The sequence below is a fragment of the Ovis canadensis genome, chromosome 10 (assembly GCF_042477335.2).
Source record: "Ovis canadensis isolate MfBH-ARS-UI-01 breed Bighorn chromosome 10, ARS-UI_OviCan_v2, whole genome shotgun sequence".
Lineage (NCBI taxonomy): Eukaryota > Metazoa > Chordata > Mammalia > Artiodactyla > Bovidae > Ovis > Ovis canadensis.
In genome coordinates, this window is record NC_091254.1 from 42,812,399 (window position 1) to 42,838,803 (window position 26,405).

The 26,405-nt window shown below is 35.9% G+C and overlaps 1 protein-coding gene across 3 annotated transcripts in view; it reads left to right on the top strand.

Annotated features, from left to right (window-relative positions):
* N4BP2L2 (NEDD4 binding protein 2 like 2) overlaps positions 1 to 26,405 on the top strand; it is a 68,410-nt gene that overhangs the window by 10,195 nt on the left and 31,810 nt on the right. Inside the window, exons 4-6 of one of the 3 annotated variants that reach the window (XM_069601600.1) lie at positions 3,244 to 3,332; positions 3,717 to 3,793; positions 6,346 to 6,492. In XM_069601600.1, coding sequence (XP_069457701.1) covers positions 3,244 to 3,332; positions 3,717 to 3,793; positions 6,346 to 6,492 — 313 coding nt within the window. Of the gene's footprint in view, positions 1 to 3,243; positions 3,333 to 3,716; positions 3,794 to 6,345; positions 6,718 to 26,405 lie in introns of those variants that run through there. The other 2 variants (XR_011259399.1, XM_069601601.1) reach the window with 2 other exon arrangements.

A 26,405-nucleotide genomic window follows, 5' to 3' on the forward strand; every position in this document is an offset into this window, starting at 1 on the left:
ACATTTAAACCTGGAGTAGAGCGATTGCAATGAACAGCCTATTTGCTTCCTTGTGGTAGTCATTTAACTTGTAGGATTTATTTGGTTCAACCTTTTTTTCTAAGTCCCATTTTTAGTGATGCTAAGATCAGTGGCTTCAGAGGGACAGTTTGCGCCCTGTTTTATTCAAGAATGAATGGTTTCCTTAATCAGTTATTTCATTAAAGTTGCAAAATGATTTTTCTAGATCTGTCATTCCTTCTGTGTTCAGTGGCTAGAATTCTTCTGTAATGAGGAACGTCCCCTTACCTAGAACTAGCAGCTAGTGTTACCCTGAAGTACAGTATATGCAGGAAAAGCAGCATAAATGCTTTTCTTTCTAATTCTCAATTTTCAAAGTAAGGAATTTCAGTGAGGATATTTTTGAATAAAAAGTTTAAATGTCAGATAAGTTTGATTTTCAGACTATTTTCTGGTATTGATTCTAGGATTTCTCCAAATATTTACTTTAGAAAATAAATAAATAAAATTAATTCTTTTTTACTTTTTAAAATGCTGCAGTGTTACTGCCCAAGTCAAATAAGGATCATACTGGCAGTTCCCCAAAATGCTTAGAGTTATTGGCCCAGAGTTAAGAGGAACAGAAGTAGATGATAAGGGGAATGAGGCAGTATATCTTTGGTGAACTGGAAAGTTTGTTTGTGTGGGACATGTTTTTTCTTTCTGCAATACTAGACTATTTTATTAAAATGTTTTTGTCGTGTGAATTATACTCGCTGAGCATATTGGTGTCTAGATAAACCACTGGTTTTATTAGTATAGTAAGTGTGGACTTTTCCAAGGTAATTTTTGACCCCTTTCAAGGTAATGATAACTGGCAATCACTAGACATTTTGAAAGTTGTGAGCATTACATTTAATTTACAAACGTTTATTGAATACTAAACGTATTTTTAAAAAATACTAAACGTATTTTTAAAAAATACTAAACGTATTTTTAAAAAATACTAAACGTATTTTTAAAAAATACTAAACGTATTTTTAAAAAATACTAAACGTATTTTTAAAAAATACTAAACGTATTTTTAAAAAATACTAAACGTATTTTTAAAAAATACTAAACGTATTTTTAAAAAATACTAAACGTATTTTTAAAAAATACTAAACGTATTTTTAAAAAATACTAAACGTATTTTTAAAAAATACTAAACGTTTTTAAGTGCCAGTCATTATTCTGGGAATATCAGTCTGTCTCATGTTTATCAAAAGAATCTAAATTCATCTTTAACTGCTTATAAATTTAAAATATCTCCAAGATGTCGTTATTCTCTTTCTTAGAGTATGGTGGTTAATTTGTTTGAGAAAATGACTCTCTTTATTTGAGTATTCAGACGTTGTTTTCTTAGGACCTTTATTTTCCTGGAGTGCACTGGAATGTGGTATTGGATGATAATTAATCATGGAAAGAGAATAATATCTCCATTCCTGCAAATCAGAGATTTATTTGATTAATAAGCTCCTTTTGTAGAACTTGACTCCTTAGAGGTATAAGCCGGTCTATTAGACATTAGGAGAATTACTTGAATTTTTTTTTTTTTAATGAAAGTATGATCACTGTTTGGGGTGAAGCAGTGGGAATTGATAGCATCTTGGTATCCTGTCTGTGACCCAGTTGTAACTTTCTTTTAATATTTAGAGACGTCTTCTCCCAAATATGTATTTACATTCCACATTAGTCATTATTACTTAGCCTTTAAAATTCTATCTTCCTTTAGACATCTGTATAAATGTTTTCATTATGTGAAACTTAGTGGTTTGAATTCTAAATCCCAGCAAAACTTCCATATCATTGCATTTTGCCTCAGTCTTTTAAATTTTATAGTGGGGAGAAGGAAATGGCAACCCACTCTAGTATTCTTGTCTGGGAAATCTCATGGACAGAGGAGCGTGGCAGGCTATAGTCCATGGGGTCTCAAAAGAGTTGGAAACGACTTAGCCACTAAACAACAACAACCATCCATAGCCCCACCTGTTAGAGGTAATCTGTGTTACTCTTTTGGAGTGATGCTAAATAACCTGTTATGTAAATTCAAAGCACTAATTAACTGATTTGCTCCTTGAGCATCTGCAGCTTCCAGTCTGAGGAAATCTCAGGTTTCTCTAGGAAGAGGCATGATACATGAATCTGGAATGACAACAGCCAAGTTAGGAGGTCCCCCAAGGGCCAAGGTCAGAGAGGTCAGAACCATGAGAGGGTGATCCTTGAGCAGACGCCCAGGATGGAGACAGAGCCAAAGGGTGGACACCACCCCTCCTCCAGCTGTGGCCACTTCAGGAAGGTTTCTGAGAGTCACAGGTCCACTAGCCTCCTCCCCATCCAAGTGACTGCTCTTCTGCTGCTTTCTGTGAGAGTAGTCTTAAATGGAGTCTCTCTCATAAATGATGGAACTCTGTAAAATAAAATAAAATAAATTTTATAATGGGCTTTTAATTGTCTTGGCTGTCATTAACAGGAATCACTGTGAAATAATTCTCATCTCATATGGGAATCAACAGCATAGGGACAGGGAGATATAGTTTGAAAAGTTCTGTTGTAGCTCAGCTCCCAATTTCAGAAATCATTGTCCTAAGAAATAGCCACAAAGTCAGTTGAACCATGAAATTTAGTTGCTTAGGATGTAAGTAGTGATAAATCCATAGCCCCCCCCTTTTTTTTTTACCTAAGTCTCTTATTTCAAAAGAATTATTGGTAATTTTACCTATAGAAAACAACTTTTGGTGTCTTAGTAACTTTCCACATCTTTATATTTTGCCCAAAATGAAATCAGTTACATATTGTCTTGTAAATTGCCATTTTCTGTTAAAAGTCTCCATCTTTCCATATCATTAAATGTTTGTCTCTTTTCATACTCAGACCATATTCAGATGTAACTTGCCCCTACATTTTCTGTAAATGAAAGCTCTAGACTGAAGTCCTCATTAACTGTAAGTTCAACAGAATATTTCCCCTAAAATGTCCTTTACAGCTAGTTTTTTAAAACCAACATTCGGTCTGAAGAAAACCCATTACATGTATTTATGTCTCTTAATTCCACTTAATCTAGCAGAGTCCTTTTATTTCCATGCACTGACTCTAGAGATTGCACAGTTTTGTTTTTAAGTACAGGGATGTAGAAAATTGCTTAATGAATGTTTAAATTTTATTTTATATATTTTTATCTAATAGTTCTGTTTTTTTTTTTTTTTAATTTATTTTTTATTTCAGCAAAGCAAGCTATCAATCAGGGGAGATCGCCGGTCATAATAGACAACACTAATACACAAGCTTGGGAAATGAAACCATATGTGGAAATGGTAAATATGAGATATGAGAGAGTTCTTCTGTTCTTTTCAGTTTTTTCATATTCTGAAATTTCAGTTACTTTGATGTTTACTATTAAAACATTTGTTCTTGTTCTCTAAAGAGGTGTGTCCATTTGCTCAATTTTTTAAAAATTGAGAATGGTGCTTATTAAGCAATATATTCATCTTGTTAGTTTTGCCTGGACTTGAGAATAGTGATTGGAACTTGGCTGTTAAGTAGCCTTAAAATTTTTATAAACCATATTATTTTAAAGGTAAATTTTTCTTGGTTGAGCAAATTGAGAAGTATTGTCTAAGTGAAATTTATATGTCTTCCATCTTTTTACTTTAAGAAGTATTCTCTGGGTTTTTGTTTTCTTCCTTTCTTTTGTGTAGGCCATAGGAAAAGGATACAGAGTAGAGTTTCATGAACCTGAAACTTGGTGGAAATTTGATCCTGAAGAATTAGAAAAGTAAGGCACTCAAAAAAAATTTTTAATCTCTTACCTTTTTTTTCTTTCTTTTCTCCTTTTCATGATCAATTTCTTTACTAGCTTTTGTTAAATCTTTGATACCTATGAATAGGGACTATTACTACTGCTGCTGCTCCTGCTGCTAAGTCACTTAAGTCGTGTCCAACTCTGGGCAACCCCATAGACGGCAGCCTACCAGGCTCCGCTGTCCCTGGGATTCTCCAGGCAAGGACACTGGAGTGGGTTCACTTTCTATTAAGAGGAGCATTGACTTAAATTCAACTTGTTTGAGGCTCTTTGCAGAATTAAACATTTCCTTAAATGTTCTTTGTTAAGTGTGTTCGTTACTTTTTCTTAGTGACTTCCTGCGTTGGTTCCCAGTTGATTGAATGCTAGTGGAGATCCAGAAAACTGAGAGAAAAACTAGGACTTCTGCTTTTTAGCTAGGCCACTTCTCTGCATTGCCTTTCCAACTTCATCTCCTTCCCATTTTAGATCCCATCACCTTTTTACCTGATGCTTTTCTCTCTCCCCCTTTTCCATCTTTACTGCAACATATCCATTATCCTATAGCCAAGATTTAGGGAATCAATGTGTTTTAAGAATTCAGGTGTTTTTTTTTTTAATTTTAGAAAGGTAATACAAAACCTGTACCTAATTGTTAGCACTCCTAGCAAGAGTTTGGGGCAGCATGGCATAATCAAACATCTCAGTGTTTCTGCAGCAGATTGTGAATGATCAGTCTATTCAGATGAGAAAAGTTTATATGGTTTAATGTTCTGAGTAGATCATGCTGCCATATGAGTACAGGCATGGTTAGACTTTGCTTCTGTATGAGTCAACAGAAAACTGAATTTTCAGAGTATTTTAGATTTCAGGATTTGTGAGGGATTGTGGTCTTGTGTACTTTCAACCCTGATCTTCCATTTGTGTTTACCTTTATTCATTTCCCCTGGTTTTCCTGACTGTAAATCATTTTTCCTTTCTTCATTTTCACTCCTCCTACCTCACCTTTGTTGATAACTTTTAACTCACATACCTTACAATTTACCCATTAAAAGTGTACAGTTCAGTGGTTTTCAGTATATTCACAGAGTTGTGCAACCATCACCTCTCTTTTTAAGACGATTTTTTTCTCCCACGTTGCCCTCTTCTGCTTGAAACTGTCATTCTGTGTATGGTGTTCAACTGCTTTCTTTCCTCCTTGCCTTTCATTCCTTTTGTATCTTTGAATTTTTATTGCTTTGGTTATCTTTCTTTCCCTTTCTAATTTGCATGCCAAATCAAATTTATGAAGAAACTGGTAGATATTATTAATATCTGGTATTCTTTGCCTGCCCTCTGTGTGATTATTGCTCCTCAGGTAGAAAGAAGAGAGAGTTTAAAAACTAAAGATACGCTTAATCAAAAAAAAAGTGAAAAACAAAACAAAACAACTAAAGATACTTGGCTTGTGTTGAATAAGTAAGTTAATGGAAGTATTGTACAGTTAGGCTTTATTTGCATTTGAGACTGTTGAAACTTATTATAATTCTTAATATAAAATAACTTTACAAAATAAAGTCAATTTAACTGCTATCTAGTATAGTTTGACAGATTTTTATGTCATTTTTCTGGGAAGATGAGTTAGCTTTAGTAAGTCTAGAACCTAAATGTAAAATATATTCTGTATGTTTTGCCATGTCCAACTCAAGTTACAGAAAACTACAAGGGTTAAATTCTTAAAAAAATTTTTTGAGAGACAAGAATAATTTGTAAACTACTTTTTGCTGTCAAAATTAAACTCACAGAAAAGTACATTGAAAATATGTAGTTTAACAAGTTTCTCATAAGTCAGATATTCATTTAACTGTTACTCGTGTCATGAGAGGTTTACTAACACTTTAGAAGTTTTTTGAATTCCTTTTCCTGGTAACAGTTCCCTACAATTACTTGCTTGCTGTTCCTTAAAGCCTTTTTTTTGCTTTTAAAAAAAATCCTTCACTTTAGCACCATAGTTTAGTTTCTTTCAAAGTTTATATATTAATAAATAGAATTACACAATATATAGTCATTGTCTCTAGTTTCTTTCATTCAATACTATGTTTGTGAGATACGTAAAAATTGTATTGCTAATAATAGTTTGGTGTTGATAATAAATTTTTTAAATGCAGATGTGTTAAAAATAACTTTTACAAGTTATACATATTTTATATTGATTTTTGTAAGTCCTAGAAACCCACTCAATTCTTCTGTAATTCTCAAAACGGTGTTGCATAATCTTTTTATTTTGTTGTTTAAAAGTTGGGGGTCATTAACTCAGTGGTTCAGTGAACCAGTAGTTAGTTCTATGTGAAGAAAGTATAATCAGTTAACATTTTGCTGTGATTTATGGTATTTTAAGCCTTTTTACTATATTGTTTAAAACTAAGAGAGCCCTTTTTTTAGAGGTATATCTTCTAGTATTTATTTGCAAAATGTGATTTAGACTCTATTTTGCTCTGTTACTCTAAAATAGGTTAATCCTATACATTCTTAAAAAATAGAATTAAAATCCTTTTCTTTTTTGTTAGGAGGAATAAACATGGTGTGTCTCGAAAGAAGATTGCTCAGATGTTGGATCGTTATGAATATCAAATGTCCATCTCTATTGTAATGAATTCAGTGGAACCGCCACACAAAAGCACACAAAGACCTCCTCCTTCACAGGAGAGACAGAGGTGGGGAGGCTCTCTAGGCTCACATAATGAAGTCTGTGTTACAAATAATCATTAAGTTGGCTATTTCAGCTAACTCATTTGTTGCTTGCCCTTAAAAAAAATTAGTGAGCCTGTCTTGAAACTTAAGTAGTTTCAGATTTTAACAAAAGACCACGTTGCCTCACAAAAGATGTTCCCAGCAAGTTGTTTAAATTTTTAAGTGTAAATAAAAATTATATAAAATTGTATTTTAAATGTTTTTATAATCTTTTGTTGTAATACTTTTGGTTATTATGAAGACCCCTGAGTAGAGTGGGTAGGAACCAGAATGTTTTTCTATAATTGAATTTTAAACTGATTTTATCTTTTGTAGATGTCAGACAGTTTTATAGTTCATACCTAAATTCAACTTTTCATAAAACTTAAGTATTTTTCTTTGACTATCTTAAATATTTAATATTAACTTGTTACAGGAACTTTAGTTGATTCTTCTATTTATAATACTGGTAAAATTATGCTTTTCTGCAAATTCATCTTTATAAAGTATTTCTAAGCAGTAATTAGCATATCACTTACTAAAACAAAATTCTTTGTCAAATGCCAATACAGTAGGTATATCAGTCACCAGGGGTTTTTTCCTCTGTAATTTATGTTTTCATCACCCTTCTTCTTAAGCCATTCCCTGTCTCTCCATACTCCCCAATTCTGGAATGAAAAACAGGGCAATGACTATATAGTTTATAAAAGCTCTTCACGTTATTCTGATAGTATATCACTTTTCTCTATTTAAATTAACACAGGATAATTCTATTGTGAAAAATATTTTAGACAGCTCCTTAGCATTAATTATAGGAAGATTTGTCCTCTGGATTGTTTTACTTCTCCAGGTTTTAGCTTTTCTTTAAGGACAACTGTGTATCTCACTTTATCATTTTTGTAAGATTGTGTTCCATCACTTAAAATTTTAAAATTGAGATGGAATTCATTTCAGAGCTCTTGGGCAATTCATCCTAATTTTGCTCTGATTTATCCATTTTTAGGAGAAAAAAAAAACAAGCTAATTACAACTGTTGAAAATTTTTTATGTGTTTTACATGGTAATAGTTCATGTCCTTTAAGTCTTCTTTCTCCTAAACCAACCTATCCTAAATCCTACAGTATATTTTTTTCTTTAATTTTATTTTGTATGAAGTATAGTTGATTAACAGTGTTGTGGTAGTTATAGGTGTAGAGCAAAGTGGTGAATCTCATAATCTTCCGATGTTGTTTTAAAACTTTTTAGAATTTTTTTTCAGCTTTAAATGTTCTCTCACATCTTTATATTACTTTTTAACTAATATTAAATTATTAAGTGATACTAATTGCAAGGCTCAAAACTAAATGTAGTACTTTAACAAGGTCTTTATTATATTGCCTTTAATGAGTTAATATAATTTTTATTTGTAGTCTCCAGTACTGTTTGCATTTAAATGAGTATTACTGTATTTTATTTTGTTTTAACACATGTATGTTTGTATATATTTGTTCATCCTAACTATGATAATAGTAGAAATATACTAACTCATGTTTTATGTATAAATGTATATACAATTATGTGTTCATGTTTCCTTTATTCACTATTTTCATAGTTCTTTTGTTTCAGAGTAGTACTTCCTGGTATTTGGGCTTGCTTTTCCCAGCATTTTATTATGTAAATTGACATTTTGAAATAGAAGAAGGATTTAATTTTGGGACAGGTGAAACAACTGTTAGGTATATATTTTGTGCTCCTTTCTCTTTGTCCTTATAAAACTTTATTTAGAAGTAATAGTACCATTAGGTTTTGAACAGCAGCCAGATTTATTTCAAGGATCTAGAGAATTGCCTTTGGAAGATACAAATGATGAAGCAACTTGTTCATAATAGTAAGTGTATAAAATAAATTTCCAGATTTTATTACAGATTGAATGTCATCTCCTAATAATTTTTGAGTAGTAAAGAGATCGTTAATCATTACCAAATATTTTTAAAAGTTATAAATGTTTACTGAGGTGATGAGGTAACATTCTAGGAGATGTTTTTGTTGGGGCTTTTTGTATTTTTTTGGTTTGTGTTTTGGCCACACTACTTGGTATGTGGGATCTCAGTTCCTTGGCTAGGGATCGAACGTGCAGCCCCTGCATTGGAAACATGGAGTTTAACCACTGGACCATCAGTGGTTTTATTTTAAAACCACTTCCCAATTTTTTTATTTTTAAAAAGAGTAAATTAAAAGTTCCCCCAAGCATTCTGACTAATGTTATTTTTTACTTTGGAACAGTAACAGAACAGAGAAATGAATATGTAATAAAAGATGAAATTCACCAATTAAAAGTTTTTTCATCCAAGTTTTTCCTTCTATTCAGACATTCTTTTTTAAAATTTAGATATATTCCTAATGGACTAGCTCCCTCTGCTGCTTCCTGCCATTCTGAGTTGTTCTCCATCACAAAGAAAAAAATGGGCATTACTCATCATATTTAACTAAGGTGAACAATTTAGTTAAACAGAATATAGATTCTAGTCTGGTTCGGAAAGATTCTTTTTGAAAAGTAAATTTATATCTTTCTATATGTCAGTACTGCCAATAAAAATATTTATGTGGTAATTAAGTTGAACTTTTGATGCTTTTTAAATTGATCTTTCATTATTCACTTTCCTAAAAGAAAATACTAGCTTTTTAATATATTACGTGTTTTAAAGTAAGATTGTTTACAGAAAATCAGGTTGTATTTTGTTGATTGTGTGATAGGGTGGATTTAACTACTTGAAGTTTGCTTATCTCTTACCTAAATAATACAGGTTATGAAATTTTCCAGTTTTATAAATAGGTAAGTTTTGAAAGAATTTATGATATCAAAGGATATAAAATATTTGTTTTGCCCATAATTGAGTTTTTGTTGTGGTGGAAATGTCTGACTTTCTGAGTCTGGTTTTCTAAGTATTTTCAGAGAAAATTGGTAATGTTCTGTTTGGAAAAATGTTGAAGAAATGTGGTTGTTCATATATTAGTACCTTGATGAGATAGGTGTCCTAGGGTTTATTGAAGTATCATGTAGTAGTGTAACATAAATGCAGTAACTGAGGATTAACTGAATCCTAATAACTGAGAATTCAGTTGGTAGGGCTGGAGTGTATGTCTGTGTTTGTCTGCAACCCTTTATAAATAGAGTAATGCCTCTTAGTCTAGAATCATAACAAAAGACAATATTACTTAGTTTTGTTACAATGACCATTCAAAATAAACATTTGATGGCAGCAGAACAGCAGATCATTAGTGGGTTTTAGAGTTAAATTTTGTACATTACAATTTATAAATAAAAATTTTTTTCTTATTAAAATTGTTAGCTGTAATTTTTGTGAAAGGAAAGATTATGTTAGGGATTAATGGTTATCCTCTTTGGTGATGGTTTTCTTTCTCTTCGCAGTTAAATAAGATTTGCATATTTTATTTTATTTTTTAAATTAAGGTATTATTAAAGCAATTGGTTTCCCTATATGTATGCCAGATTTTTTTCCTTAAAATATCCTAAAGATGGCAAGAAGTAGTATTAAATGAATTCATTGAAGTAGATTCTGGAAGGAGTAATTAGTGATTGTCTTATGTCTGATTTTTATTCCTTTTTTTTTCTTTGCTGAGCGGCATTTAAATTAATTCAGTTCAGTTGATTCAAATTGCCTAAGTCTTAAGTCTAAACAATTTTCAGTTGTGCCTGGCTGTAAATTTCAGAGCAAATCTTGAAAAGTTTATAATTATGATTTTTGCAACTAAAATTAGAAAACTTAGATTCAGTATCTTTATATAGATTGTACTGAGTGGCCTAATTTTTGTAATGGAATATACAATTTTGAATATCACCTATGGAAATTCTCAATACAGTTTTGCTATCAATTTATACACAGAAACAAGGGGAAAGAGTAGCATAAAAATCTCTGAAAAGAGATCCTCAGAGAAAAAATGAGTTATTTTTGAAGCTAGAACTGTGTCAGTTTGGAACGTTTTGACTTTTTGTTATCTTTAATAGAAGATAAATTTTGTTTACTTTGGTTAGTTAGATTAGAAATAATCCTTTTCTTCCCTTTCCTCCTAACAGATTTTATTCTCTGAAAGATAACCCTGTCTCATTCCAGGTATAAAAATTGCAGTCATTACAATGGACTTCCCAGCATGAAGTCCATTAACTTTAGTAAGCTGTCTTAAGTGTGTAAAAAATAAACTTTTATCTAACACGGACACAGCCATACTCTAACCTCTAATCTTAGATATAGTCACATTACCAGAGCATTGTATCTACTTTGGGAATGACTGAAGACTTCATTGGTGTTGTGCAGTTGTTAATATTTCCGTGTTTGTTTTTTTTTTCAATTGAACTGTTTGTAATTTAATGGGAAGATGGAGAGATTTTTGAGATGGCCTACTAGGCTTTTTGCCTTTCAACTTTATTATAGGTAGGTAAGGGAAAAAAAATAAGAATAATCTGTTCATTCATGGTTAAAATTGTGTTCAAGTTCAGTACAATCTATTAAAATATACTTTATTTGGATTATTTTTTGTTTTGCAGTTTCATCTGTATCCTCAGATAGGACATGTAAAGATAAACTTTTACCCTACAACAGTAATTATACAACTTTGTTACTGTCTCTTCAATTGTAGTTCTGGACTCTTCAGTCTTTTTAGTATATCAGAATGAAAGAAAATTTGATTTGGAAAAGGATCATGAGTTCTTTCTTTTTATTTATTTTTTCTTTTTAAAAAAATAAACATTTTTTTCATTTTCTTTTTTCTTCTTAATGGTATTAGAAATCATGTTTCTTTCATAGTCTTTTCCTATACATGTTTTCTTTTTCTTCACTCCATTTTCTGCTCAGCTATCCTCATGTTAACTTCATAACATTTTTAATGAAGATGGTGGGATGGTAAGTTTCTGTCAAAAATGGAGGTAACTTTTTTCCCTTCTGTGTTACACTGAACTCATTGTTCCTTATGAACCTTATTTCATCATGTTAAACGTACAAACTACAGGTTTGCAGTTTCCTGACTGTATGGTTTAGGTAGAACTTTGATATGAAAATAGTTGGAAAGGTTTATAAGAATCAATCGGTGTTACTGTTGTTGTTGTTTAGTCACTAAGTTGTATCCTGCTGTTTTCCCACCCCATGCGACCCCTAACCTGTTTAGCCCTCCAGGTTTCTCTGTCCTAGGAATTTCCCAGGCAGAAATACTGGAGTGGATTGCCATTTCCTCCTCCAGGGGCTCTTCCAGACCCAGGGATCAAACCTGCGTCTCCTGCTTGACAGGCAAATTCTTTGTTACCACTGAGCCACCTGGAAAGCCCTATTCACTGGTTAGGAATCCCATAAGCATAATGTAGTACTTGGATGTATATATTTGAGAAAAACTTATTTTACAGTACTCAAGCCTCTTCCTCATAGACCAGTTGATAAAAGTAGTTGGAAATTCACTCTTAAGGAATTCACTGTTGTCATGATTCTTTTATCTGACCTTAAGTGAATGGTGCTGAAAGCTATTTTTGAGTTCAACTTTTATAGGTGATTCTTCATATTCTCCAATACTACTACAACGAGCAATAGGATTTTAATACAAACAAGCCTTAATTTAATAATACTTATTTAAGTAGCTACCATTTAGTTAATGCCTGTCAGTGCCTATCCCTTTTCTAAGTGTAATTGTAGATGTAATTTTTATATCATACAGTCTCTCTAATTTTTTATAAAGAGAAAACAGAAACTTAAGAGAAATTAAGCAATTTATCCTGTGAACATAGTTTCTCTGGGAAGTGATGATAACTAGGAGTCACATCTAGTTCAGACGTATTCCTCATTGCAGCTCATTTTATCTTTTAAACCACGTAGTTATCTTTGGTTAAATTCTTGTTATTAATTTAGGGTCTTTTTCTAGGCAGCAAAGAAATTCCAGTGGAAAACTGAGTTCATTCTTATGGTACCTTTTTGAGTGTATAGGGTTAGAGGTATGTTGACTCACCAGTGAAGCTGAGTGAAGAAATCTGAAAGTGACCATTTATTTAGAATGCTTCAATTCAGTTCAGTTCAGTCGCTCAGTCGTGTCCAACTCTTTGCGATCCCATGAATCGCAGCACGCCAGGCCTCCCTGTCCATCACCAGCTTCCAGAGTTGACTTAGGCTCAGGTCCATCGAGTCCGTGATGCCATCCAGCCATCTCATCCTCTGTCGTCCCCTTCTCCTCCTGCCCCCAATCCCTCCCAGCATCAGAGTCTTTTCCAATGAGTCAACTCTTCGCCTGAGGTGGCCAAAGTACTGGAGTTTCAGCTTTAGCATCAGTCCTTCCAAAGAACACCCAGGACTGATCTCCTTTAGAATGGACTGGTTGGATCTCCTTGCAGTCCAAGGGACTCTCAAGAGTCTTCTCCAACACCACAGTTCAAAAGCATCAGTTCTTCAGCACTTAGCTTTCTTCACAGTCCAACTCTCACATCCATACATGACCACTAGAATGCTTATTTTAAGTCAAAATTGAAAGCTTGGATGCCATTTGGTATATAATTATTTTCTGCAGTGTACACTGATGGTTGATAATCATATTTCAGCAACATCTTTTGAATTACATTTTTATATATGCTGTTGTGCTTTTATATTTTATTTTAATATCTCCTGATTTTAGCCAGCACTTGAGCTATGTAGTATTCAATAAATGGATTGTTAAATTGTGTAAGCTGTGTGTTTTGCTGATTAATTTTGAGAGAGCATGGGGCTTCCCTGTTAGAGGAGTCTTTGAGGGAGTTATTTCCTAAATAGACCAACACTGTTTTAAGTGATGTTAGTAGATTTTTCTTTTGATGTCCACTTATTTATTAAGTGTGCTAGCAGTAGCTGTCATGGAAATCACATTAGTTTTCTGAATTTCTGAAGAATTTAGGTTTTTTTACCTTTTGTAATAATTAGCATCCTTTTTCTTTTATGTTTACATTAATTTTCTAAAAGAACAGTAAAGGAGCCTGTTAAGTTTTCTATAGAAATAAAATATTGAATTAATTAGATTCTGTAAGGAAAGCCTTTGAGTACAAAATGAAGAGTTCTTACTGTTGAAAATGTGCCTTATTTTGTTTTAGTTAACTTAAAAAATAGAAGGGCTGGATCTTACTTGATTTTTTTAAATTCCTTGAGAGTAGTTTCTGGATTTTATTTTTGTTGTTGTTTCTAAATTGGAAATCAGAGGTAGAGTTTTTGTTAGAGTGGGGAAGAAATAGCATTGGTTTCATGAATAGATTAAGATAGTTTTTGGTTCATGAAACTGCATTAGGAGATTGAGATTATTGAAATATTATATAATGTAACACTGACAAAGATATGGTTAAAACATTTAATTTTGAATATAAGTAAATTGAAGTATTTATAAGAAATGTGATAGGAGACCTGGGTTAGACATTTTGAATTAATTGGAAAGTAGTGAGGAAAAAAATTTAGTTCTGGGGAATGATAGGAAAGAAATTGTTAAAGCTGGAGAGCTAGTGGTCAAAAGTGGTAATTTCTCCTTCCACATCTTCCCTTTGCTGTGTAAAGACCAATAGAGCCCAGGCATTATACTAAGAAAGATTATCTTTCTCTGATGGCTCAGCTGGTAACGTATCTGCCTGCAGTGTGGGAGACCTGGGTTCGATCCCTGGGTTGGGAACATCCCCTGGAGAAGGTAAAGGCTACCCACTCCAGTTTTCTGGTCTGGAGAATTCCATGGCCTGTGCAGTCCATAGGATGGCAAAGAGTCGGACACGACTGAGTGACTTTAATTTTCACTTCTTAAGGGCGTGAAAGCATGATCTTCCTTGTCTTGTCTTTGAAGCTTTGTCCTTTAAAGAGTCAATAAATATTTGTTGAATATTAAACGTCTTCTCCAGAAAATAATCAACCTCTTGATACTAAGGACCCGTTCATCTAAATACAACAACTGTATAGGGCAGTTCATAATTTAGGAAACATGGAGATACAAAGTGTGAATTAGTTGTGTTTGATACTTGCTATGAAAGAGCGTCCAAGCAGAGAGGAAGGCTCATCCATCTAATTGGTTTTATCTAACAGTATCAGAGCCTTTTGTTTGAAATTTTGAATCTTGTTAGTAGTCTTTAGATTTGTGATCAAAAACTTAAATACTAGAATACAGGTAAGTAGGGCAGCCTTGAGACTTTCTTTTAGGGTCATTTAGAGATTATTTTTTTATATTTTCTTTAACACTTCTATTCTTCCTCTTAACTTTCCCCATGAGACTTCGTCATGTCTCACTAGGACCTAGTAGTCTCTCCACATTTATCTTTGCCACAGAGGAACTAGAGAAATCTATAACTTAAAATTTTTTTAAGTATAAATTACATCCCTCCTGCTTAAAGTCTATGTGATCTGGCCCTTGGCTTCTTCCCTGACTGTGTTTTGTACCCTCTGCTCTTCATTTACTACATTGTGTCTATCCTGGCCTTTTGCTCTGTTTTTCAGATATGCAAAGCTTGATCTTGCTTTAAACACTAAGCTCTTTTTTTCTTTCTGGAATGCTCTAAATTGTTTCTGTTGTTCCTGTGCCTTGCATAATTCTAAGCATTCAAGTCTCACCTCAGTGTCACCTCCACAGAGAGCCCTAACTATTCCAATCTAAAGTAAAGTAGCCCCACCTCTGTCACTCTGTTAAACCGTCCTGTTGTTTTCATCACAGTACCTGATAGTAGTTGAATACAATTTGTTGGGGGTCTTTTGAATTAGAATATAAGTTCTATGATAACCTGTTTGTTCTGTTCATAACTGTCCGCAGAACCTGATCCATTGCCTGTAGTAGTGCAGGACCTCCTGTGTGCGTGTGCTCCGTCACTTCAGACTTTTTGCGACCCTATGGACTGTTGCCTGTCAGGCTTCTCTGTCCATGGGATTTTCCAGGCAAGAATACGGCAGTGGGCTGTCATGCCCTTTTCCAGGGGATCTTCTGACCCAGGGATTGAACCCAGGTCTGCTGCATTGCAGGCTGATTCTTTACCACTGAGCCATGGGGGAAGCCCTTCTTTTAATAGTATTTCTCCCCAATGGTGTTTTCTTTTTAAACCTGTCCTCTGTGCTCCAGCCTATATACTTAACTGCCTAGTTGAGATTTCTACTCTAAAGCCTGAAAAATTGAATCTGTGATCTGTCACATCTGTGGAACTCCAGGATTTTCATTCGTGGAGAATGGATCTACCATCCATCTATTTTTGTAAACAGATACTTGAGAGTCTTCTTTGATGCCTTCTTTCCTCCTTCATATTCAGTTCATCAACTGGGGTATTTGAATTTTGCCACTTAATTATCTCGAGTCTCTTCATTTTTGACTGCCATCTTTGTATTGGGTTGGCCAAAAAGTTTGTTTGGGTTTTTCCATAAGAATAGTTTGAATTATCATCTCTTCCTGATGCTGGAGTCCCCACAGCTGTACTTTCTCTATTCTAGCCCTTTTTCTCCACAGTCTTAGAAGACTGAAATATAATGTAGATATAGAAAAGTGCTTAAAGTTTAAGTATATAGCTCAGTAGATTTTCACAGTGAACATACCCATGTAACCAGAATCCTACTCAAGAAGTAGAACATTACCAGCAAATTAGAAACCCTTAGTGCCCCCTTTTTTCGAGAGTGATCTTTGTAAAATGAAAATATGATCATGAATAAAACCTTTCAGGTGCTTCCCATTGCTGTTAGGATAAAGACCAAAAACCATAATGTGGTTGATGTGGCCCCTACCTTCCTTTCCAACCTCATGTTTTGTTACTCCTCATACTTTCTGTGTTCCAGCCCTACTGGCCACTTCTCAATTTCTTGAATGTACTATTCTGTTCCTTTTTCCTGGAAAGTTCTATGTGCACACAGCCTTTCCATACTCACCCTTCAGATGGGAGCTCTTCAAGGAAACCTTCTTGGATGTAGCAGGCAGGCTTGGTGAAGTCCAAAATACATATTATACGCTCTCATGTACTTTTTTCCATTAATTTGTATATGATTATTTCCTCTCCTTTTTATTCTTAAGCACCATGTGTTGGAGGTTGTACCAGTTACATGGTCATCAGAACAGTGAGAAAGAGTGGTATTCAGTGTTCATGCAATAAGTGAATATGAGAAGTCTCAGCTTGTTATGGGCTTAATTGTGTCCTCTTAAAATTTCATGTGTTGGAAGTCCTGATCCAGTATTTTATAATGTGACTATTTTTAGGATACAGGCCCTTTAGAGGTAATTAAGGTAAAATGAAGTCATACGATTGGACCCTGATCCAATATGATTGGTGTCCTTAAGAGGTGATTAGGATACAGACACACAAAAAGGGAAGATCTTAACAACACTGGAGGAAGACAGCCATCTGCAAGCCAAGGAGAGAGGCTTTTGAAGAAACCTACCCTGCTGACACCTTGATCTTGAACTTCTAACCTCCGGAATTGTGAGAAGGTTAATTGCTGTTGTTTAAGCAACCCTGACTGATGTTTGTGGCTTTGGAAAACGGACACAGATTTTGGTACTGGGAAGTGGGATGCTGCTCTAAGAAATATCTAAGAATGTAGAAATGGCTTTAGAACTGGCTATTGCAGAGGCTGGAATAATTTTGAGCTTCATGTTAGAAAAAGCCAAGGTTGCCTTCTGTGATTATAGTTAGAAATATGAACATTAAAAGTTATTCTGCTGAGGGCTCTGAAAGAGGGCTATCAGGAAGGTTTCTATCACTTAGCTTGTATGATCATATTAATAGAAATAAGAAAAGGGTGCTTCTGATAAGGTCCCAGATGAAAGTGAGGAACATGTTACTGGAAACGTAAGGAAAGGCAGTCATGTTATAAGGTGGCAGGAAGCTTGGCTAAATTGTGTTCTATGGGTTTCTGGGAAATTGAACTGTTCAGTGATAAACTTGGATATTTAACTGAAATTTATAAGCAGAGTGTTAAAAGTGTGGCCTAGTTTCTCCTTGCTGCTTATGCTAAAACACAAGAGGACAAAGATAATTGGAGAAAGATTTATTAAGCAAAATGGAACCAAAACTTTGAAGATTTGGAATTCTCAGCCTATGCATGTTGCAAAAAATTCGAAAGTGTGTCTGGAGACAACATCAAGGCTGTTGCTAGACAACCATTTGATAAAGGGAGTATGGACATGTGACTTAGAGATTCATAAAGCCATCTCAGCAGGACCTGAGATTGGGTTATGGCAGCAGAAACACTACCAGCTTGGACTGAAAGGGACAGAGACAGGATGAAATGAGGGAGGCTGTCAGACTTCGATTCTATAAGACAAGTCAGTAGAGCCATCTGTGTCACCTGGCTGAGAGCAAGTGTTTTCCTCCAAGAAAAGAGTAGCATGACTCTGAAGGCAATTCAGAGGTCAACAGGGCTGCCACTGCCACCATGGGGTCAGAGCACCAAGCCTGATAGGATGGGGCTCCAGCCCAGTGGGCCCAGAACATGGAGCCATAGATTGTTTTTTATTGTTCATTATTAAATATTATTCAACATTAAAATCTTATGAAACTTGCCTTACTACAGTCTTGCTCGGGATCCATCATCTCCTCTTTCTGATTTTTCCTTTTTGGGATGGAAACATTTTGAAAGCATACAAGTTGTCTGCAGTCACATGGTTAAATAACAGCTGAAGAGAAATTTTGCCTCAGGATAAATCATATCTCAAGTTGACCCATAGCTGGTTTAAATGGTATTTAGATAAGATTTTTGGATTTAAGAGTTGATGCTGCTACTGCTGCTAAGTCACTTCAGTTGTGTCCAACTCTGTGTGACTCCATAGATGTCAGTCCAGCAGGCTCCTCCATCCCTTGGATTCTCTAGGCAAGAATACTGGAGTGGGTTGCCATCTCCTTCTAGAGTTGATGCTAGAAGGGGCTAACACTCTGTGGGCTCTTGGAATGGGATGAATGTGTTTTGCATATGAGAAGGACATTAGTTGATGGGAGGCAAGAGAGTGGAGTGTTAAATGGACTGAATTATGACCCCTCAAAATTCATATGTTGAGGTCCTAACCCTCAGTACCTCAGCAAGTAATTATATTTGGAGATAGTACCTTTAATGAGATAATTAAGATATGGATGGGCTGTAATTCAATATAACTGGTGTCCTTTTAAGAACAGGAAATTAGGACACAGCCATAAACAGAAGGAAGACCTTTGAAGACATTGGCAGAAGAAGGCCATCTACCAGTGAAAGAGAGAGGCCTTAGAAGAAATCAACCTTGTGGACACCTTGATCTCAGACTTGAAGCTTCTAGAATTGTGAGAAAATAAACTGCTGTTTAAGCCACCCAGTCTGCATTTTGTCACAGTCCTAACAAACTAGTACACAGTATTGTACCTGATAGTTGAGAGGCACTTGTGAGGCATTTCTTCTGTAGTTCCTTTATCTATACAATGAGGACATTTGACTTGGTCAGTGGTTCTTAATTTTTAACTTAGTTCAAAACTTTCTGAAAATGGAATGCGTTTCATTAAGAAATGTATAGTGGGCTGCCTGCCCTGTGAGCTGTTCATTGTGCACCCGAGTTCTGTGTTTCAGACACTATCTTTGCTGTACCTCAGAGATTGTTTTGAAAAGCAGAAACCTCCACTTTTAGTAGAGCACAGAATTTCAAATTGCAACTTGGGCAAGTCACTTAGTTTCATGAAACTTTTCCTCTTAAATGAGAATACCTTCTTAAATAGGATTATTGGATGGATTATTGGAGTATGTTAGAATTTTAGCTGAAGTAGCTTGTGTGTTAACCTTGAAACTGATTTTGTTTGCCTTTTGATGATTTCACTTCCTTATGCACTAGAGATGGCAGAAAAGGAAACAAAGCAATTGGTTGAGTTTTATACTAGTTAGAAAGGTCTAAAGGATAAAGTCTGGCTTTTTTGTTATTTAACAAAGATACTCGTTAGCATAGGCAGTCAGAAATTAAGCTGTGTAATACTTCAAAACAGTTTGGGATGTATGCCTTTTTGTCAAGAGTGGCACTGATTTTTCATTTGTGTTGTATTTACTCTTGGTATGATCGAGTCAGTTTGATATTCTCATCTTCATTGACAAATATGGTATGATTAGTTTCACAGACAGTGTATTGGCCAGTTCACACAAATCCATTTCTTTAACAGAAGAAAAAAAATTCTTTTAATGTCAAGCATAATAAAAGTAAGGAGCTTTTCCCCACCACCCTTAGCTTTCATGAATACATTTTTTGTTTTGTTTTTCATCATAACCTTATGTGTCATGTTCATGTGACAGTGAGATATCAGCTTACCTGTAGTTATGTGAAACTTCATTGCACCCTAGGCTTTTGTGAAATGAGTCATTCAGATGGGAACATCAATTTGAGTGGATGTCAGCTTTCTATTTTTGTAGTGCAGTCCAGGTAACAGAGTAGACAAAGGGGAAGAAGGCATTTGTTGGAGAGTCAGAGAGGAGTAATATTTTAAGTGTCTTTTAAAATTTGTAATATTTTTAAGTTTATATTATCTTAATTACTAGTATCTTGTGTTTATTATTTTAAATGCTAGTATTCTAAATTTTTGATAACATACCATTCTTTTTGAATCACTTCTTAGATTATTTTCTACTCTAACAGTGCAGTAGAAGAAATTATTATATATTTAGAAACAGTTTACCTATAGAAGAATGACATTATCTAGGGGGAGTATAGATAGTGCTCAATGGAGAAAGGAAATCAGAAGAAAAAGCAGCTAATCAGGTTTTAATTAAGTAATTTGCTGTTGAGGCTTTCTAATAAGTAAGGTGTTAGTTAGTTGTGTTGTGGAAATAATGTGGAAAGTACAAGAAATGTTTGTTTGGTCATATGAATTCTCCGCTTATAGGAACTGGATTAGACCTGCTGAAGTCACAGAGTGTAGTAGGTCTTTCGGACTGAAATTCAGGTGAGCATCTTACCAAGGGTGGTTTAAAAGAGCGGAAGTAGGTGTTAACATAGTTTCAGAAAAAACCAAGCATTATTCTGAGGAAACAATAAATCCAGTCAATGAATAAAAAACAAAAGCATAATAATCTGGGAGACAAAGAGGGACCAGAAACTGAAATGCAGCTGAGTAAATGAGTAAGGTTGAGTGCATACAGGGATAACACTAGGCCATTGGCAGGAGTGGCATTGTAAGACTGGAAACTTGCTTTACTGATTGTTTCAGTGTATCATTTCTTGGTGGATGATGGACTGATGAACATGATATGCACGGGGGCCGGGGGGGGTACAGGGGAGGGGTTTGAAATAGGGCTTCCTCTGAATTGTCTTGCTTGGTGCGTATCAGAATGATTTATGTTGTTTCTAAGAACATCAGGTGTATCTTGACTTCTGGCACAATCTGTGCAGATACATAGTAGAAGTACTCAGTGCAGTGAGAAAACAGCAGGTGTAGGCTACAGTTTCTGGGGATGGAATGGTGTTTTCTGATTGAAGGAATGTGGTTGAGAAATATGAACCAGTAGTAAGAAGGGTCAGTAAAATGTTTTCTGGATGAGTGTGTTGCAGTGGAGTTAATTACTTTTCCACTGTTCATTTAGTACATTGGTAGTCAGTGAAATGTGGAGGACTGGACATAGGAAAAAGTGGAGTTTAGTAAGGGAAAATAGGTAAGGGGGAAAGGCTGTGGACAGTAGTAACTGAATGGTCAAAGGCTCAGAGATGGGTAACAGTAAGTATTGAATTTATTCATGCTTATATTTATTCATTCAACAGTGTTTCATGAGTGCTTACTATGTGCCAGGCATTGTTTTAATGATAGCTGCTGCTGCTTCTACGTCACTTCAGTCGTGTCCAACTCTGTGTGACCCCATAGACTGCAGCCCGCCAGGCTCCCCCGTCCCTAGGATTCTCCAGGCAAGAACACTGGAATGGGTTGCCATTTCCTTCTCCAGTGCATGAAAGTGAAAAGTGAAAGTGAAGTCGCTCAGTTGTGTCTGACTCCTAGCGACCCCATGGACTACAGCCTACCAGGCTCCTCCATCCATGGGATTTTCCAGGCAAGAGTACTGGAGTGGGGTACCATTGCCTTCTCCGTTTAATAATAGATCCGTGAGCAAAGCAGACAAAACCTCTGCCCTCCCTACCTGAGTCAGGGTAGGGAAACAGGCTAAATCAATAAACAGGTATCTGGGAGGTCAGATGGTAAGTGCTGTGGACAAAATTGAAGCAGCATAAGTGGTATAAGGAGGATGAGGCTTAGTGGAATGTGTACCACTTCACTTGAAGTGATCGATAAAGGCTGAATTGATAAGGTAACATTTGAGCAGAGGCTTGAAGAAAATGAGAGTGAATTAGCAAAGAAAGAAGCAAGGATGGAGCAGGACTGAGGGTCCTGCAAGTGAGAGCTCTGATGAGGTGGGACAGTTTGGAGCTAAGTGAGCAAAGGGCAAGGTGGTAGAAGAGAGAGGAAAAAGGAACAAGATGATAATGGGCCTTGTAAATTATTGAAGAAATACAGACCTTTACTCTGCTTGAAATGGGAAGCTGTTGGAGGGTTTTGAGCAGGGGATGATGTGATCTGACTTGTGTTTTAAGTTATACAAAGTCAGTTCTGGCTGCTGTCTTGAGACTCACTTTAGAGATATAAGAATGGAAGCAGGGACTAACTAGACGGCTCTTGGAATAATCCAAATGAGAGGTGATTGAGACCTCAGCCAGGGAACAAAGGTAGAGGTAGTGAGAACTGGTTGAAGCTAGAACTAACAAGATTTGCTAAAATTCATCAAATAGTGGGTATGAGAAGGATGAAGTTACAGTTTACTAAGATACAATATAGGAGGAGCACATTTAGAAAGGAAAACAGGTGTTTTCCTGTTTAGTTTTGGGCATCTTAAGTTTTAGGTGCTTTCTGGACATTGAATGGAGATGTAGAATAGATAGTGTGTTTAGAGTTCATGGGAGAGGTCTGGGTTGAAAATAGAAATTTGGGTATGGATGGGAGAGCAGGCTTTTTATTGTTGGTGGAGCATAAGGTTTAGTCTAAAGTGTAACAAGAGGTAACTCCAAACATCAGTTCTCAATCTTGTCTACGTTATAACACACACAGAAGACAAAATTTGTGGGATTTGCTGGAGTAAATGGACCAGGCTACTCTTCCCAAGGCTTTTGGTCCTGGAGCTCAGAAATTCCACCTGCCATGGGCTTCATTTAGCAGTCTTATCTGTACCCATCAGAGGCGGTGCCAAGCACAATAGTTAGGAAACTCTACTTGAGAGAAGGGGCCTGATAAAGGAGACTGAAAACACAGTGTTAACGAGCTAAGACTTATCTTGCTGACAGTAGGAATCACAAGAGATTTTTACCAGAAACATGACAGTTAATATTAGTTTTAATTGGTGTTTTTCAAACTCTTCATGGTGAAAAGTGTTGTTTTTTTTTAAATTTTCCAATGCATTGTAGTCTGATAATTTAGTAAAATATAATTAAAAAGTGAATTTAGTAGAAAAATTTTAATATGTCAAATACTTTATAATTCAATTCAACAAGATAACAAAAATTATTCTCAAATTCTTGCAAAAGTTACTGGTTTCTCATGGACTGGCATCAGTACAGATAACACTTTGAGTAGCATTGTTTGGGACGGAGCATACTTTACAGAGTAGTAATAGAAAGAAGAAAACCTCTATGGACATGTTACAGTTAGTTGGAAAACCACCAGGCGTTTTGTGGTGTTTGTTGAATCACCTAAGATAGCCTAACTGGATGATGTTTCGGCAGAAGCATGAAGCTTACTGGTGGGGACTTACTCTACTGGAAAGTGCCCTGGCCACCCTAGTGTAGTCTCCTCCATTTCTCCTCCAGCATTCTACTCTTTGGGAGTCACTCTGGAGTGGCCTGACCTTGGTCAAGTAGAGCTTATATCTAACCATATCTTGATTGATAGAAGTTTCATTATTTGTTCCAGCCTCTTGTGAAGTGACTACCATGAAAGAAGAGTGGAATGGTTAGCCTTTCTTCACAGTTAGTGCATGAAGCTACTCTTATCCTGGTAGAGCTAGTTTTCTTGCTTCTCTGTTTTTGTTCCCCTACTAAAAGAACCAGCATTTATCAGGGAAAAATAGGAGTTCTCCTGAACTGCTGTTGTGTTTTTCTCTTTTGTATTTTGGAGGATGTGAACTACACTCTGGAAGTGAATATACCTATCCCAACAAGGATGTTATTTATTCAAACTTCCTTTTTTCTTTCTTTAAATATTATTTATTTAATAAATAAATATATTTTATTTATAATAAATATTTTATTTTATTTTTATTAAATATTTATTTAATAAATATTTATTTAGTTGGCTGCACTGGGTCTTTGTTGCAGCATGCCAGATCTTAGTTGTGGCATGCAAACTCTTAGCTGTGGCATGTGGGATCTGGTTCCCTGACCAGAGATCAAACCTGGGCCCCTCCATTGGAGAGTCCTAGCCACTGGACCACCCAAGAAAGTTTCAAGTTTCTTTTTTTCTTGATTAAAAAAAAGAGCTTATTTGTCTATAATAAGCACCAGTCTACCTCAGTTTGTGCAAACCACCCCCTACCTAACCCTGCCTACCTTAACTTAACGCTAGCCTATCTTTAAGTCTTGGGCAAGAATAAAGAGAAGGCACTATCAGGTTAGAACCCATATATTTAAGGTAGCTGATAAATTCACAAGTTGTGCTTGGCATTACACTCTGAGTCAAGAAGTCATTGCAAAATGGCTGGCACTATCAGGTTAGAACCCATATATTTAAGGTAGCTGATAAATTCACAAGTTGTGCTTGGCATTACACTCTGAGTCAAGAAGTCATTGCAAAATGGCTCTTGACTATGAAGTCTGAATTTGGAATGTAGTGGCACGTCAGTTGACTGACCCACCCCTTCCTCACCAGGGCTGAGTCTCAGATATGTCAGAAGGGTGGTCAAAAAGCAGAAGTAGCCTGGTTGCACACCCTTTTTGCAGAGGTAATCAAATTATGTGGTTGGTGCGGTGGGGCCAGTCAACCAGCTGGCACATTAGCGTCTTCATAGCCTTCTCAGGGCTTCCTTTGTGGCTCAGCTGGTAAAGAATCTGCCTGCAGTGCGGGAGACCTTGATTGGGAAGATCCCCTGGAGAAAGGAAAGGCTACCCACTCAAGTGTTCTGGCCTAGAGAATTCCATAGACTGTATAGTCCATACACTTGTAAAGAGTCGGAGAGGACTGGGTGACTTTGACTTTGACTTAGCTGTCTTCAGTCCAAATCCCAAGAGAAGCTGCAGTTGCCGCAAGTAACCACGTGAGGGCAACTCGGGAAACAGTGGTAAGAGATCACAGCCTTCTGGTCAAGGGCTCAAAAGGGCACCAGATGTTTGCTTGCTGGAGTGCCACTGCCTCGACCACTGATACCTCATCTCCCACTGTGTTCCAGGCCATCTCTGGCCCCTTTGTTCCAGGGGACATAAAGGAACAAGAGCTGACTGACTGCCTGCTGAGGTGACTGGTGTGAGGTCTGTTCTTGACAAGACCCATTTGAATATCTCCAGGGGTAGGAAAGGCAGGAAAAGCACAGGCTAGCCTTTGGAGTCCCTGAAGGGAGCCAGTGGCAGTGTTCAAAAGGCATGATTTTTTGAGTGGTTAATTTCATGTGTACCAGTCAGTCATAACAGACTGGTTACTGTGCTAGAGAGAAAACCTATGGGTCCTTTGGGATCAGTCCTGTTAGTTGATGGTAAGTGGAAGATGGGGTGGGGGGAGGGTCTGGAGAAGGGGTTGGGCAGTGAATTAAGAGGGAGTGCAGGGTACTATATGCAGAATTCAAGCACTTTAACAAACTGTGGCCACAGAAACATACTAATTAATTTAGCCCTTTGAGATCTGAGACTCATGGTTTCCTATATCCATGGCAACTTTTACAAGCCTAAGAAAATTGTGTGGTTTCTCCAGTTTCCCCCTAGTTCTTTTCTAGGGTAGGTAAAGTCTGAGTGACTATTATGAGACGAGTTGCTGGTTCTAGGTCAGTAGTGCCTTTCTCACCTCTGCTATTTGCTGGCATTGGTTGGAGATATTTGCAGCCTGACTTCTACTTTCCTGGATACAAGGAGTAGAATGTGGCCTCTCACTTGTACATGTTGAATTAACAGGAGATGTGTCTCTGTGGCTGCTGGTTTTAGGAACAAGTCTGAAAATTTTTTTCAGGGAGAGAGTAGCCAACGGACTTGGTTTAGGTTCTGGTTTGACAGGTTAGTGATAGGCCTTAGGTGTTGGAGACCACAGTTAAGGTAGGATATTCTGCTCAAGGAAACCAGGAATGGAAAAATGCAGGTTTTCAAGCCAATGTCTTTAGAGACCCTGGAAAACCAATTTATTTCATTGACTTCAAGGATGAAGAGCTTGGAGGTCCTAGAAGGGAAAGTGAGAAAGCCAGAGAGAGAGGAAGTTCTAAAATCATCGTAACAAACAGCACATAGAATTTCTGCCATCCTTTTCAGTCACTTGATTTTTCAATGTATTGGGTATGTGTAAAGGTACAAGCTCTATATTGATGGTTGTAAAGATGGTTATGACACACCTTTCTATATTTACTTGACATTTATATAAAAAATTAATAGAAATTAGACCAAAAATGTGACAAACGCTGTACCTGGAAACCTAAGACATATATATAGGAAGCAGATGAAAAAGTATCATTGATAATTATGCTGATAGGATTGAAAGAGAAAGGAGAATGGAGGTTTCAGGCAGTAAGAAATTGAGCAGGATAGGTTTGAGTATGTTGGAGATGGCTGAATGAGGGTGAAAAGGGTTAAAATATTGCTTCTAAGTGGAACAGCAACAAAGATAGTATAGTGAATAAAATACTACAGTCACAATCAAGAAACTAGAATCATTGCTGTCATACTGCAGTTTTGTGACCCTGTACAAGTTGCTGTCCCAGTTCATGACTCAAATGTTACATATAAATAAATGTCCTTT